We start from the raw sequence: 17,147 nt of genomic DNA, 5'->3' as shown, positions 1-17,147 counted from the left end.
ATAGTCATGTCAGTGTGCTTTTTATTTAGAATTTATTTGGATCTCTGGTTTGAAGAAGGCTCATAAAGAAATTTGCCCATTAGATACAGAGATATATTTTTTATTGTTTCCGTGTTTAAAGCAGTGCTTCAAACCATAATAGCTGGTATTCCCCTATTTTTCCATTCACTATGACTAAAGCCAGTTGTTTAATACTCCTTTGTTTTGGAAAATATGTGTTATCTGATTTTTTTCAGTACATTTAGTACAATTAACATGTTAAGATCACTGTTTCTTTTATGATGCAAAGTTTGGAGTATACATTACTGTAGTCCTCCTGTCTCTTGTCTCTTTATGGTTGTTTTTCTAGAATAGTACAGTAACTAAATAAAATAAATAAGAGATCTATTTTGAACTTCCTGGTGAGATTTGTATCAAAGTCTCAGAATAGAAGTAAAACATCCTAAACATATGGACAATCATTATACAAAAATTTAAGTGTTTTAACCTCTTTTAAAGGGAAAGGGTAAAAAAAAAGTTTTAATATTGCTTTTTAGATAGTTTGTTGAGAAAAATCAGTTGTTTAACCTGTTTGCTTTCTCATCCATAATGTAGGAGAAGTAATAAATAGAAAAGGCAAGTTCTACTGCCATGTGTGTTGTCAGAGTCATTTCTTTTTTTTTTTTTTTTTTATCAGTTTTATTTTATTATGATGATTTTAAAATCTTTACCCAAGGATATTTTTGCATTGGTTTTCAGATAGAGTGGGAGGGAGAGAAACATCGATGTGAGAGAGACACATTGATTGGTTGCCTCCCACACAACCCCCACCAGGGCTGAAGATCCAGCCTGCAACCCAAGTACATGCCCTTGATCGGAATTGAACCCACGACTCTTTGGTCCATGGGCCATCGCTCTAACCGCTGAGCAAAACCAGCCAGGGGTAGAATCATTTCTAATTATGAAGCCAGTTCTTTGGTGGCAAGTGTTGGAACACCTCTGTTCTAGAGCTCATGTGTCATGAGTATGGTATAGCTGTGCCATTCTTTTATTTCTCCTCCTTGCTGCACATCTTTGTATCATTTTGCTACTCGTGTGGTTAGGTAGCAACCACAAAACAACCATATAAGTTCTGCTTTATTGTAATCAGAAGTTGAATAAGATAGCAAGTTGAAAACTTTTAGAATTATTTTTAGATGTATTTATTCTTTCCTATATTATGGTGATAAGAAAGAGTTGATTTTCATAAAGACTTTATACTTATTCTTTGAGCTTTCAGATTGCCTATTTGTTAAGACTTAAACATGCAAAATGCTGTTTGATGTTTAAGGGCCTTGGCAGTTCTTTTCTCTGCCTAGAAGGCTGTTCCCCCAAAGAGAGCATGCTCCGTCACTTCAATTCAGTTCTGTTCATATGTTACCTCATGAGAAAGACCTTTTCCTTTCACCATTATCTAAAATAGAGAGGGGTTAGGGAGAGGTGCCAATACCTACTCTGCTTAATTTTTCTTCAAAGCACTTCTCTCCCTCTTAAATATCTATTTGTTACTTTGGTGTTGCTTGTCTCCTCCACTAATGTATAAATTTCTTGAGGATAGGGCATTTGTTTGCTCTTTTGTTCCTAGGAATGAGAACATTATTTGTCACATGATAGGTATCTAATGAAAATCTCCTGCCTGACCATGTGAATGTATTATAAACTTGTGGCTTAAGGGTGGAATCTAGCTCACATATGTTTTCTGTTGGAGCTTCTTTGTGGTTTATTCTCTTAAAAAGTTATTTGACATATTTCATAATACCAGATTTTTCACTTTCCTTGAAAATCAAATCTGCTAACCCTGGGTCTTTATTTTTATGAGGTGACAACTAGCTGGATTGAATACTGGGCTACTTCCTTTTTAAGGGAACTACATTCTCCAATTTGTCATAGTCTTCACCTTTTTCTGTCAAATATTAGACAGTGAGACTTATGCCATATGCTATTTATCATTTTGCCATCTCTGTTATGTTTTCTTAGACTTGGCTCATCTTATTTATGTTACCTGTCTGGTTCCTGTAAGTATTTAAGTTAACAACTTGTGTTGCAAGTCATGTGTTTACAGTTTCTGTGGTTATACATCCATGCAAAACTTGTACACAAATGTTCATAGGAGGGCTATTCATAATAGCCAAAAATGGAAAATAATCTAAGTGTCCTTCAACTGATAAATGGAAAAAATGTATTATGCCATACAATGGAATATTATTCAACAGTAAAAATGATGAAGTCTGATTTATGCCACAACATGGATGAACCTTGAAAACATTATCCTAAGTGAAAAAAAGTCAATCACGGTTACATGAAATGTTCAGAATAGGTAAATCTAGAGAGACAGAAAGTAGATTAGTAGTTGCTGTCTGGTAGGGTGGTGGAATGAAGATTGACTGCTAATGAGTATAAAGTTTCTTGTAGGAGGAACAAGAATGTTCTAAAAATAGATAGATTGTGGTCATATTACAAAACCTGTGCTTTGAATTGTATACTTCAAACAAGTGAATTGAATACTATGTGAGTTGTAGCTCAATAAAATTGTTTTTTTTTTAAGAACAACTTTTATTAATAGTCAAGAATAAATGATCAAAATATTGGTGAATTTTCATATGCCAGATCATCAACCAATCTGTAATCAAGCGCAATCCCAGCAGTAGCTCTACAAAGAAATAATTGTTCTTTGTTTAAATTTACCCTCATTAAAACAGCTAAGCTTGTAAATTTGTAGTGCCCTATGTCAGCAGTTCTCAACCTGTGGGTCACGACCCCTTTGGGGATTGAATGGTCCTTTCACAGTGGTCGCCTGAGACCATCGGAAAACACATATTTCCGATGGCGATTCATAACAGTAGCAAAATTACAGTTATGAAGTAGCAACAAAAATAATTTTATGGTTGGGGTCCACCACAACATGAAGAACTGTATTAAAGGGTCTCAGCATTAGAAAGGTTGAGAACCACTGCCCTATGCCATATTAGTTTGCTATCTTATTAAGTCAACTCTTTCTTTGTCATACCTTTTCAGCATGATGTACTCAGAGGGTTTTTATTATGATGACATAAATTTGTGTAGTTGGAAAAGTGAGCATTTTGGAAACTCTTTGGAAGGAAGGATTACAAAGAATCCCAGACTAGCAATATCCTTAGTAAGGGGAGCTTTAGTAATGGGGGGGAAAAGCCCAACCTGACATTTTGGATTTTTCTGTCTATTAGAAGACATGGATCAGAGTAATCTTTGGATGGGATTTTTTTAAAAAATTTTTATTAACATTCCTGTGATTACACAGAAGCTCCTGAGAATCACCTTTCAAACAAACTATCTCAAGTATACTCTTTTCCATTCTGTGATTTTAAGGGATTTCCAAGTCCTGTTAACATAGACTATCAGAACTAGAAGGGGATTTTATAAGTTATCTAGTTTAACTCTTGATTTTTACAGATGTCCATTTGCCAGTAATACTGAGATACCTTAGTTTGTCATTACTCCTGAGGTGAATATAACGTAGTACTAAGAGTAGCACTAAAATGATAAATTGGAAGTGTAGTGGAAAATCTTGTTCATGTTCATTATTAGTGAAACCTGAATTTTAGAAATTTAGTGCACTTGTTTTGTTTCCCTTAATTCATTCAGAATAAAGCAAAAAATGGTCACATTAATGTAGTAAACTATTTTAATTCTCCTTGGTAACATTATTTTCAGTCATAAAAAAAATAGTACCCCTGTTCTAACCAGTACTTAGTTTTGATATTAATTAGAACTTTCTAAAATGTCTCTACTCAAATATATGTCCTGGAACCTTAATCTGCTTTCTGTTGGTATGTTTTTACCTGTAAATTTCATGTAAATGGAAATCATACAGTATATAAGTAGGTTTTTATATCTACCTTTCTTCATTTAGCATAATACTTTTGAGATTCATCCATGTTGTTTGTGTATCAATAATTTCTTTTTATAGATGAATAGGATTTTATTGTCTGATATACCACTTTTTTCATTAATTTTTAGTTAATGGACTTTTGAATTGTTTCCAGATTTTGGCAATTAGGAATAAAGTCATTATTAACATTCATATATAAGACTTTGTATGAATGTGGGTTTTCATTTTTTTCTAGAGATAAATACCTAGAGGTGGGATTACTGAGTTGTAAGATAAGTATATGCTATACTTGAAAAGAAACTTGCCAAATTGTTTTCCAGAGTGTTTATATCATTTTTACATTCCCACCAGCAATGTGTGAAAGTTCCAGCTTCTCCACGTACTTGTTATGGTCAATCTTTTTAATTTTAGCCCTTCTAGTGGGTGTGAAATGATATCTCGCTGTGGGTTTAAATTTGCCTTACCCTAATGACTAATTATATTGAATATCTTTTCATGTGCTTATTGGCCTAAAGGGAGTTCTTCATCTTTGTAACATTGATACAATAATATCTAATCCACAGTTGATGCTCAGGTTTGTCACTAGTTCACAATAATGTCCTTTTATAACCTTTTCATTTTCCAGATCCAGTCCAGTATTACACATTGAGTTTGGCTGTCATGTTTCCTGGGTTTCTTTTAACCTGCAGTGAAAAGCTCAGTTTTGTTGTTGTTTGTTTTTGGTTTTTTTTTCTTTCTTGGACCTCCACTTAAAAAAAAAAACTATAGGCCTATTATTTTGTAGAGTGTCTCTCAGTTTGAGTTATTACTTTATCTTTGTTTTCTTATGATTAGATTCAATTTAAGAATTTTTGGCAAAACTGTCACAAAAATGCTGTTATATCCTACTCAGTTGGCTTCATATCAAGAGGCACACTATATGAATATCAGTGATAACTTTATGTGTTGCCCACAACATTTTTGCTGATCCTGATTTGAAGAATTTGCCTGTTTTCTTTAAGAATTCTTATAGTTTTGGCTTTGGGCTTAGATTTATAATTTATTTCAAAATATATTTTTAGTGTCATCTTAGAATAGTAATTGAGGTTCAGTTTTTTCCCCCAACCTTTTCTCTGGTTAATTTTCTTATTTTTCTGTTTTCTATTTCTTTGATTCCATGCTTTGTTATTCTATTTTATTTGAAATTTAATTTGCTCTTCTTTTCTGGCTTAAGGTGAAAACTTAGATCAATGATTTTAGACCTTTTTATATAAGCATTTAAAGCTACACATTTTCCTCTACATGTTGCTCTAATGCATACTGTGAATTTTGATAGGTAATCTTTTATTATTCAGAATATTTTCTAATTTCCTGTGTAATTTCTTTTTTGACCCAGAGGTTATTTAGAAGTATAATTTAGAAATATTTGAGACGTTTATAGATATTTTTCTGTTATTGGTTTCTGATTCAATTATGTGTGATTAGCAAACATACTCTTTCAGATTTTAATATTTTGAAATATTTGAGATGTATTTTATGGCCTAGAGCTTGTGGGTGTCTTGGTATTCCATGTGTACTTGAAAATAATAAATATTCTGTGATCGTTGGGTCTAGAATCTTTCAGATATCAATCAAGTCAAAGTAGTTATTAGTATAGTTTGTCTTCTCTATCCTTACTGATTTTTATCTACTTGTTCTGTCATTATGGAGAGAGGAGTGTTGAAATCTCCATCTATAATTGTAGACTTATTTGTTCCTTCTTTTAGTTCTGCCAAGTTTTGCTTCATATATTTTTAAGCTCTGTTCTTATATATAAGTATACTTCCTGGTGTATTGATCTTGTCATTATGAAGTGTCCATTTTTATTTTTTCTGGTACTAGTTTTCTTTAATCCTATTTTGTCTAACATTAATGTTGCCACTCCAGCTTTCTTAAGCTAACTAATATATTTTATCTCCCTTCTTTTCACTTTCAGCTTATCTGTCTTTATATTTAAAAGTGTATCTATTATAAACAGCATTTTTGTGATTTATTTTCTATTTTTCCAATCTGTTTTTTTGTGTGTGTCCCTGTTCCTCCTTTTATGCTTTTATTCTGGGGTAGGGGTAATCAGAATTTTTTTAGTATTTTATTTAATTCTTCTGCTGGATTTTTGTCTATACCTTTTCTGCATTACTTTTTAATGTATGATTTGGGATTGTAATATGAATCCTCCCCACAAAGGTCATTCGATTTTTTTTATTAATTTTAACACAGATTAAGTTTGTTGTGATTTATGAAAACTAATGGTTTTATTAGACTTAACATTTATTCTTAAATATTATAACATATTTCTTTTAATTTAATCCAGTTCGTTTAGACTTTAGATTTGACCATTTCATGTAAAATGTAGGAATCTTAACAGCAGTCAAATTTCATTTACGAATTTCTGGTCTTTATGCTATTATTGTTATACATATCACATTTGCATATATTTTTAGCCTTATAGTACAGTGTTATGATAATTTTTGCTTTAACTGGTCATGTCTTTTTAAAAATTCAAAGAAAATATACTTTTTTATAATTACTCATGTTTACCATTTTTGGTATTTTTCTTTTTATGCTCCTTTTTATTGAGTTTACTGGGGTGACACTGGTTAGCAAAATTATACAGGTTTTAGCTGATGTCTTCATTTTTTCTTCTACCTCCATGGTTTCATCTCATGTTATTTCCTTTCATCCTGAAGAAATTGCCTTAGCATTTCTTATGATGCTGGCTTGCTGGTGATGAATTCTCTCAGTTTTCATTTAGTTGGAAGTGCCTATTTCACCTTACTTTTTTACCTCAGTGCTTGTAGGATTTTTTTATAGGAATCTAGGTTGACAGGGTTTTTTGTTTGTTTTCTGTTATCACTTTAAAGACATCCTCTCATTGTCTTCTGGCCCCATTGTCTGATGAGAAGTCAACTGTTATTTGTATCATCTTACATGTAATATATCCTTTTAAGATTTTCTCTTTATCTTTGCTTTTCAGCAGTCTTATGAGCATAGTTATGGTTTTCTTTGTATTTATTCTACTTTTAGTTTGCTCTGCTTCTTGGATCCCTAAGTTATGTTTTTCATCAAATTTGGGGAAATTTTAGCCATTACTCACACTTTTTTTTCCTACCTTCTTTCTATCCTCTCCTTCTGGAGTCTAATTACATGTGTTAATCTGTTTGACATTGTTCCACAGATTATTGAGGCTCTGTTTATCTTTTCTTTTCTTTTTTTTTTTCTTTTCTTTCAGATTGATAAGTTTTATTGCTCTGTCTTTGTATTAACTGACTTCTTTTTTTTTTTTTTTTTATCCTCACCCAAGGACATTTTTTGTTCAGATAGAGTGGGAGGGAGAGAGAGGAAGAGAGAGAGAGAAACATCGACGTGAAGGGACACATCGAGTGGCTGCCACCCGCACGACCAACCAGGGCCAGGGACAAACTGCAACCGAGGTACGTGCCCTTAGCGGGAACCGAACCTGGGTCTCTCGGGACCGCAGGCCGACGCTCTAACCGCTGAGCCAAACCGGCCAGGGCTTAACTGACTTCTTTTACTTCTACCATCTCCAATCTGCTAAGTCCAGCCTGTGAATCTTTTATTCACATTTGTGCTTTTTGATTTGAATGTTTTTATAGTTTCTGCAGATACTTCTTGACTTATAATGGGGTTACATCCAGATAAACCCATCATAAATAGAAAATTTTGAAGTCAAAATGTACTTAGTACACCTAAATAGCTGAACATCATAGCTTAGCTTAGCTTAGCTTAGTTTACCTTAACGGAACTTAGAACACAATATCAAAAAAATACTGGCAACACAGTCTACTATAGAATATCTCTTGTTTACCTTTGTTATCACATGCTTGACTGGGAGCTGTGGCTCAGTGTCCCTGCCCAGCAGCATGAGAGAGTATTATATCACACATCACTAGCCTGGGGAAAAAATCAAAATTAGAATACAATTTCTTTTAAGTTTTTTTTTTCTTTATTGATTTTATAGAGAGAGGAGGGGAGAGGGAGAGAGAGATCAAAACACTGATACAAGAGAACATCAATTGGCCTCCTTCTGCATGCCCCCCACTGGGGATTGGGCCCACAACGTGGGCATGTGCCCTGACCGGGAATCGAACTGACGACCTCTTAGTGCATGGGTCGGTTCTCAACCACTGAGCCACACCGGCTGGGCTAGAGTACAGTTTCTATTGAATGCATATTTGTTTTGCACCATTATAAAGTTGAAAAATTTAAGTCAAGGACTCTGTATTTGTGTATGTTTTCTCTTCTTTGCATTCATTATAACTATATATTCCTTTAAATTCTTGAATGTGCCCTGGCCGGTTTGGCTCAGCGGTTAGAGCATTGGCCTGCAGTTCAGAGAGGCCCGGGTTCGGTTCCCGCTAAGGGCGTGTGCCTCGGTTGCAGTTTGTCCCCGACCCTGCTTGGGTCGTGTGGGTGGTGGCCGCTCGATGTGTCCCTTTTGCTTCGATGTTTCTCTCTCTCTCTCCCTCCCACTCTATCTGAACAACAAAAAAAATGGAGAGGTGTCCTCAGGTAAGGATTAAAAAAAAATAAATTCTTGAATGTATTCACAGTAGCTACGTGAAAGTTCTTGCCTGCCAACTCTATCATCTGAACCTTAGATTGATTTCTGTTGACTTTTTTTCTCTTGACTATGAGTCACATTTTCCTGTTTCTTCTCATATTAATTTTTAAATTATATATGGACATATGGCAAAGGCTCTGGATTCTATCATCTTTCTCTGGAAGTTTTTTTTTTGTTTTTTTGTTTTTGCTTTAGTGGGATATTAAACTTATTTAGACGACTCTTCCTCCCTTACAGTGAATAGTAGCTGAAATCTCTGCTTAGGTTTTTCAAGGTCTTTCATCACAGATTTTTGTTTGGTCCTTTCTAGCATTCCCTTTCTCTTTTTTGTTGTTGTCGATCCTCAGGATATTTTTCCATTGATTTTTTTTAAAATATGTTTTTGTTGATTTTTTTAGAGAGAGAGGAAGGGAGATAGAAACATTCATGTGAGAGAGAGAGAGAGACATTGATTGGCTGCCTCCTGCACGCCCCCTACTGGGGATTAAGCCCACAACTGGGGCACGTGCCCTAACCAGGAATCAAACCAGGAACTCTCAGTCCATGGGACTGTGCTCAATTCACTGAGCCACACCAGCCGGGCTTTCCATTAATTTTTTACAGGGAGTGGAAGGGAGGGAGATAGAGAAACATCAATGTGAGAAAAACATATCAATTGGTTGCTTCCCACACTACCCTGACCTGGGCTGGGGATCAAACCTGGGACCCTTCAGTTCACAGGCCAGTGCTTCAACCACTGAGCCGAACCAGCCAGAGCATCCCTCTCTCAATTTTTAGCCTCTCTGGCAGCCCTGAACTCTGTCTTCTGATTTCTGAAACCAGTACATCTGCAGCTTTCTGTTTATTTTTATCTGCCCCTGCAAACCATGCTGACTCAGGCAAAAGGCCACGTACAGACAAATTTCACCTTGTGCAGTTTCCTTCTTTTCTGGTTTTCTATAGGTAGATAACAAACTATCCCAAGTGTAGTAGCATAAAAAAGAAACATTTATTACTATTATTACCTTTCATGGTTCTAAGGCTGGACTAGACTGTTGGATGATTCTTGTTTGGGTGTCCTACGGTTGTAATCAAATGGGGGTTGAGGTCATCGTGAACCTTTTCTCAATTTCATAGGTCTGATGATTTATTCTGACTATTGCCTGGGACTCAGTTGGACCATCAGGTGGAACACCTATATGTGGCCTCTGCCTTGGCTTTTTCTTGAAGGCTAGGTTCCAAGAGCAAGGATCCTGAGAACCAGATGGAAGCTATATTGTCTTTTATTATCTAGCCACGGAAGTCGCAGAGCATCACTTCTACCGCATTTTCTTCATTAAGCCAGTCACAAAATTGACCTCGTATTCACATGAAGGGAATTAGGCTCCATGTTGTTTGGTTTTTTTTTTGCAGTCCTCACCAGAGGATATTTTTCTATTTATCTTCAGATAGAGTGGTAGGGAGGGTGAGTGGGAGAGAAAGAGAAACACTGATGTGAAAGAGACACATTGACTGGTTGCCTCCTGCACTACCCCGACCAGGGCTGGGGACCGAACTGAAACCGAGGTACATGCCCTTGACCGGAATTGAACCTGTGACTCTTTGGTCTGTGGGCCAACACTCTAACCACTGAGCAAAACTGGCCACGGTGGCTCCACTTTTTGAGTGGGGAGGAATGTCAAAGAATTGTCAGACATGTTTTGAGACCACCAAATCTATTTTCAAATGTGTTTCCTTCCATTTCTGCCTGCTTTTGGTTATTCTCTAGTTCCTTCAAGTAGTTGTTTTTTATATAGAATTTGTTATACCCAGCCAGTATGGCTCAGTGGTTGAGCATCGACCCATGCACCAAGAGGTTGCCAGTTCGATTCCTGGTCAGGGCACATGCCTAGGTTGTGGGCCAAATCCCCAGTGTGGGGCATGCAGGAGGTGGCCAATCGATGTTCTCTTGCATCAGTGTTTCTATCTCTCTCCCCCTCTCCCTTCTTCTCTGTCTAAAAAAATCAATAAAGAAAATAAAATTTGTGTGTGGGTGTGTGTTTGTGTGTAGTTGTTATTTGCTAGTCTAGTACAAACCACTCCATCATTACCAGAAGTGAAATTCCCTCTCCTCTTTCTCTCCTCCGTATCACTCATCACACTTGAAATTTAATATAATTTCCTTACTTGTTTGGTTTATTTTGTTTCTCCTCCCACTAAAATGCAAGTTCCATTAAATTAGGGTTTTTTTGGTCTTTTTGGTAACTGCTAGGCACATTGTAGAAGCTTAGCAAATATTTATTGAATGAATAAATGAATCTTCAACTCTTCAAAACAACCATAAGTAAATAAAAGCCTCTTGATGACAAAAGAGGAGCTATAAATGATAAAGCCTATTCTTTCAACACAATTGCACTGGTAGACAGGCATATGTGAAGTTTACTTCTTCTTGGTTTACATAAAGATTTTACATTTTATTCTCAGCATGACTGTTATGTGTGTCCATTTAGCTGACTAGATAGCTGGTTACAGATCAAATGAAATAGCACAGGAAAGTATTTTGTGAAGTGTGAAGCACTATGAGATTATAAGGTGTGTCATAATTATATGCATTTGCATTTATCGGGCTGTCTTTTTCAGATTTCATTTTGAAAGTATCTTTGTGTGTGTGTATTTTTAAAGGATGAGTATTTTGAATTTCCAAAATAATAATAAAAGTCATAGCAGTATGTTTATAATAAAGTTTTTACTATGTTTTTATTAATGTTTTGTCTAATTTTTTTTTTTAGGAACTTACGAGATTTCAGAACTTTGTGAAATACTGTCCTCCTTTTGATATTGTCCTTGATGGGCTCAATGTTGCCAAAATGTTTCCTAAAGCTCGTGAGTCTCAAGTTGTAAGTACAAGTTTTATTTTGTTATTCCAATTCTATAGAAAATATTTATTGTACCCATTTATGATCTTCCTTGGATCTCATCGCTCTGTATCTTTCCTTCCTCTAAAAATAAAGCTCTTAAAGGTGCCATAGTGACCAACTACTCATTTAAGATTCATTGTTTTCATCTCTGGAAAGTAAGTGACTCTTACAGACTGGGCAAGAATGAGAGATTTAAAAGTCCATGTCATAGCCCTGGCTGGTTTTGCTCAGTGGTTAGAACATCGGCCTGAGGACCGAACGGTCTTGAGTTCGATTACTGGTCAAAGGGCACATATCCGGGTTGCAGGTTTGTTCCCGGGCCCCAGTGGGGGTTGTATGGGAGGCAATCAATGTGTGTGTCTCTCTCACATTGATGTTTCTCTCTGTCTCCTTCTGTCCCTTCTACTCTATCTAAAAATCAATGGAAAAATATCCTCGGGTAAGGATTTAAAAAAAAAAGTCCATGTAATAAAAGCTCATTTTAGCCCTTTTAGTAACCTTTAACTTTCTTCTAGGTCTCTACGCTATCATTTCCCTGTGGGTCACATTTCCTCTATTTGAAAATTAACAGAGTACACCATCAAGAGATATTAATCATTCATTACTACATGTGTTTTTTTCAAACACATTGTATTTGTAAATTAACCTAAGCATGTTTTTTTGTAAGGTAATCATTAGTTCAATTTATAAATGTCATAGTAGGTTCTGATAGAAATATCATGACTTTTTTTCAGAAGTAGTGAGCAATTATTTTAATTCTCATTTTATAGTTTAGAAAATTAGAAAATTCAGGCTAATTTTGTATAGTAAATCCTTACATAACAATCTTAACATCAAAATTAGATTGTAGAGAGCTGCAAGGTTTCAGGCTTGTGGCTCTTATCACTGGCAATCTACGGCTGTTTATCTATAGTTAAACTCTGTTATTTCTTAAAAATTGCTGCCAACTTAAAAGCTGTTTCTCAGAGATTCTACTAGTCCAATTTTGCCATTTATACTCAGAAAAGCTTACAAGTACTAACAAAGGACAAGGTTGATTTACAGAAATTTCTTGTATGCCTTTTTTTCTGTTTATGCCTACCTTTTTATGGTCAAATATGCACTTAAAATTTTTTTTTTTATTGAATTTTTTTAAAGAGAGAGAAAGAAACGTTGATGTGAGAGAAAAACATCGATCAGCTGCCTCCCTGCATGCCCCCTACTGGGGATTGAGCCCACAACCTGAGCATGTGCCCTGACCAGGAATTGGACTGGGAATCGAACTGGGAATCCAGCCGGAACCTTGAAGTCCATGGGACAATGCTCAGTCTACTGAGCCATACTGGCTGGGCAAGTGTGCACTTTCTAATCCTTGTTCTTTAGAAAAACAAAGCAAGTAGAAAATATTTTTGTCTCTTAGGTACTTGAAAGGGCCTTTGAGGCAGTAATATTGACAAAGGCAAAGCCAAAAAAGGAAACATGAAATTATCACTAATGCTTGGTAGAGCTCAGAATCAGAAGGGCTTATTCTAAAAAGTTTCTTATCTAGTCTAGTCTGCTAAATTGACACACAATAGTCATGATGAAAATGAAATGTCAAAATCTCTATGGTCCTACTCTGTAATCCAAGGAGAATTAGAAAGTGACATATTTGTTTACCTTTTGTTTGACTTTCAGCTTCACACAAAGCGCTAAAAATTAGCTTGCTGGAAATATATATCCTGAATTGAGCTAACTTTTTGGGGAAAAGGAAAATGTTGAAGATGATGTAATGGACACATCCCCTGGCATGGAAGGAAAATGTACACATTTTGGAAGATTCTGGCAGATTTTGACAAATAGACAAAGAGCAAAATATCAACCAGGGAAATCATAGGCATCTATCTACTACTGCTTTTAGCTTTTACTCCTAAAAGAATTTTATGCTAGCAACAGTTTATGTGACAAATACGTAATTGTTATAACCCAACTCTTTAGAGCACTGCTATCTTGTGGTAGTGCGCTGATATTATATTTGGGAAACCTTAATTCAGGTTTAGGTTAGAGATGCTACCTGAGTTAGGAAGGAGGAAATAACCTTCTTTCTGGTTTTTTTCTTGAATCTCTGAAGCTAGAGATTTGAATAATAGTAATAATAATAAAAATAAAGGCATATCATATTTTCCATAGTCCCCCCCAAATCCCTTTTATTTCTTGCATAAATCTGAGGCCCTTTGTAGCTTAGTTTCATTCTTTAACACTTTCTAGGTTATCAGAAGTAGCTCTCTACTTTTTCTGTTAATCTTGTAAATAACATTTTTATATAAAGTTTAGAATGGGGATTCTGGAGCCAGAAGACCCTTCGAATTCCAATACTGGCTCTGCCACTTAATAGCTTTTATAGTTTAAGGAAGTTACCCTTTTTGTGCCTTAGTTTCCCAGCCTATAAAAGGAGATAATAACAGTACCTATCTTATAAAGATGTGAAGAGTAAATGAGCTATTGTATGTATGCTTGGCACATAGTAAGTACTTAATAAGCGTAACTATTACTGTTCAAATGAACTTCCCAAATGGAACCATAATTCTCACTTTCAACAGATTCTTACTTGGCAGTTTAAAATTTTTTTTCTGTCATGTCATTCATGTCAGTGGAGTTAAAAGAAAATGCAAAGCTCTGCTTTAGTAGACTCAAAATAGGTCAGGTACTCAATACTTGGTTGAAAATTAAAGCCAATACCATCAGAAACTTAAGAAAAATTTACATATGATAATTTAAGAAATTTTATTTTCTTCTGATTATAAAAGTAATGCATGATTACTGGTTATAAAGTAATTGATTATGAAAGTAATACAAGTAATTGTAGAAAATTTGGAAATTACAGAAGAGAAAATCATACATAATTCTACCATTCGACTATTATCGCTGTCAATGTTTTATTTATTTCCTTGCACTATTTTTCTTTTCTTAACCTAGTTGAGCTCCAAATGTATAAATAGTTGTATATCTACATTTTAACTTATAATTGTTGAAAACTATAAAAATGGAATTATAAAAGGAGTAGAAGAAAATATGTGTTTCTTTTATATTGGAGATGGAAAGGACCTTCGAAACACATAAAATCTAAGATCCCTAATAGGAAGAATAGAGAAATTTTCTAGTCTAAAAAAAAAAAAAAATACTATAAGCACTGTTAAAAGACAAAAACAAACTGAAAAACAATTTTACAACACACATAACAAAGGACTAATTTCTTGACTGTACCAGAGACTCTTATAAGCCTATAAGAAAAAGATGAACCATGCAGTAGAAAAGTGGTTTAACCTTATTCATACTTACAGGTATGCAAATTAAAATATTTATATTCCAGATTGGCAGAGATTTAAAAGTTGCTAGAATCCAGTATTTTGAATGGTTTGGAGAGGTAGGAAGGAGGGCATTAGTAATATTTTTGGTGGTTATTTTGGCAATAACTTTGAATACCTAAAATGTTGAAATTCTGCTTGTAGGAACTGATATAATCACTATAGTACATTAAGTTATATATCCAAATATGTTAGTTATAGCATTGTTTATAAGCAGAAAATTCTAATCAACCTAAATATCTATCAATCCAGGATCTGATATATATGAAAATTAATAAAGTGGATCCATATGTGCTGATAGAGAACAAAAGCTAAAATAAGTGTAAGAAGCAAGTTGAAGAACAGCAAGCTTAGTATGGCCCCACTGTGTTAAAAACAAAACAAAAGATCACTAATATACAAATGTTTGTTAGATAAGCTTGTATATGTCTAGAAAATTTCTAAAAATTATATACATGTAAAACTTAATAGTTAACTTTGGGAGTTGGGAATAGAATATAGGGTGGAGCAAAAGTAGGTTTATAGTTCATATGGAAAATAAAGCAATAATTAATAAATAATAATACAAGAATAAATAAACTCTGTTTCATGTACTCACAACTGTAAACCTACTTTTTCCCCACTCTGTATAAGAGAGTGAGAGGATTTTTGTTTTCATTTTTATTTTCTTAAATTTATTTTTACAATGATTATATATTTGTTTAAAATAAACAAATCCACATCACGAGAAGAAAAACTAAAAAAGCATTGTTAGTAAATACAGTCAAACTTCGGTCTCCCATCTCGAATATGCTTCATAACCCAACAACCCTTTCATGCTGATACCTGTATGATCAGTCACAGTCTCTCAGGTGACAAAAGAGAGAATGTATGAGTATGAGTCAACTTACCACTATTAATAGCTCAGGAAATTGTGCTGTGCATATTTTGGGGTTTTTTTGCTTTTGTTGTTGTTTATTATTGTTATTAAATTTTCATTTTTTTTACTGTACATTTCATTTCTTTTTTAAGTTTTCATCTACATTTCACGTCCTTTTTGTTTTTAAAGTGCTTAAAGAGCCCTGGCCAGTTTGGCTCAGCGGTTAGAGCGTCGGCCTGCGGTCCAGAGAGACCCGGGTTCAGTTCCCGCTAAGGGCACGTACTTCGGTTGCAGTTTGTCCCCGGCCCTGGTTGGTCGTGCGGGTGGCAGCCACTCGATGTGTCCCTTCACGTCGATGTTTCTCTCTCTCTCCCTTCCTCTCTCTCCCTCCCACTCTATCTGTACAAAAAAAATGGAAAAATATCCTCGGGTGAGGATAAAAAAAAAAAAAAATTAAAGTGCTTCAAGATTAAAACGGGGAATCATTTTGGGGGTTTGGAATGGATTAATTCAATTTACATTATTCTAATGGGAAAAAATGCTTCAGTTTTTGAACAGCCTTCCGAAGTGAATGAAGTTCGAGAACCAAGGTTCCACTGTATTCTGAACTAACTATAGTATTCTATATCTTAGGGATGTACCACAATTTTTAAATCATTTCTGTGTTTGTGGGCCTATCCTATTGTTTCCCATTTTTTACTGTGGTAAATAATGCTTGGAAGAAGATTTCTGTGAATGTTTCAGATGATTTTTTTTAAGAATAGATTCCCAGAAATACAACTCGAGTTAAAAAGTATGGATATTTGCATAGGACTCACTACATGTTGCCAAATTGCTTACCCAAATGATTGTAGCCATTTATAATCCTACCAACAGTGTATAAAAGTGCCCAAATAGAACACATTTCTTCAAGATTTCTTATTACATGATTGCTTCAACTATTTAGTTACATTTGTGCCACGAATCGCAAAGTGAAAAGAGCTGGACAGTTTTTGCCGCCCATTTTTTAGGTCAAATGGTTTAAAAATTTGTAAACCAAGTTAAAATAGTCCAGAAAGGAAATATTTTTGACTGTCTCATTTGTCCTCTTTATCTCTGTCTTAATACAATTGCCTATAAGCTTACATAAAGGAAAGATTAGAAATCCTAATTCTGTGTCTTGAGTTTTTTCATGTTTGTGTAAAGAAGTTTCTAGATTTACAAATATACACATCATTGTTGTTTCTTCCCATAAAGTCTGCATAATATGAGACAAATTCTTTTTGGTCCTTTCCCATGAATGGTTAATTGTACATCCCTCAGAGTTCTTCATAAGCTCATAAATGGAAAAGACCATTTTTACATTCATTAGATAGGGAGTAGCACTATGATCTCAGAGCCTGTATCGCAGGAATGATAGAAATTAAGGAGCTAAAAATAAGTTCTGGTTGTGAATTTATTTTACTTGCTCAATTTTCACATGTATCTTTTATTTATTTATAGACAGATATAGATAATTTTTAAAAATCTAGAGTATGTCTCCTGGCCAGTGTAGCTCAGTGGTTGAGCATAGACCCATGCAGCAAGAGGTTGCTGGTTCAATTCTGGGCACATGTCTGGGTTG

At 34.8% G+C, this 17,147-nt stretch overlaps 1 protein-coding gene across 4 annotated transcripts in view; it reads left to right on the top strand.

The window, feature by feature from the left end:
- The window catches only part of LOC118640333 (protein only RNase P catalytic subunit), a 172,615-nt gene that overhangs the window by 48,680 nt on the left and 106,788 nt on the right, over positions 1-17,147 (top strand). For 3 of the 4 annotated variants that reach the window (XM_036277275.1, XM_036277267.1, XM_036277262.1), the window contains exon 4: positions 11,234-11,341. In XM_036277275.1, coding sequence (XP_036133168.1) covers positions 11,234-11,341 — 108 coding nt within the window. Of the gene's footprint in view, positions 1-11,233; positions 11,518-17,147 lie in introns of all 4 variants that reach the window. The other variant, XM_036277280.1, reaches the window with a different exon arrangement.

This window comes from Molossus molossus, unplaced genomic scaffold, assembly GCF_014108415.1.
Source record: "Molossus molossus isolate mMolMol1 unplaced genomic scaffold, mMolMol1.p scaffold_m16_p_1, whole genome shotgun sequence".
Taxonomy (NCBI): domain Eukaryota; kingdom Metazoa; phylum Chordata; class Mammalia; order Chiroptera; family Molossidae; genus Molossus; species Molossus molossus.
This window is presented reverse-complemented; position numbering and strand designations above follow the sequence as displayed.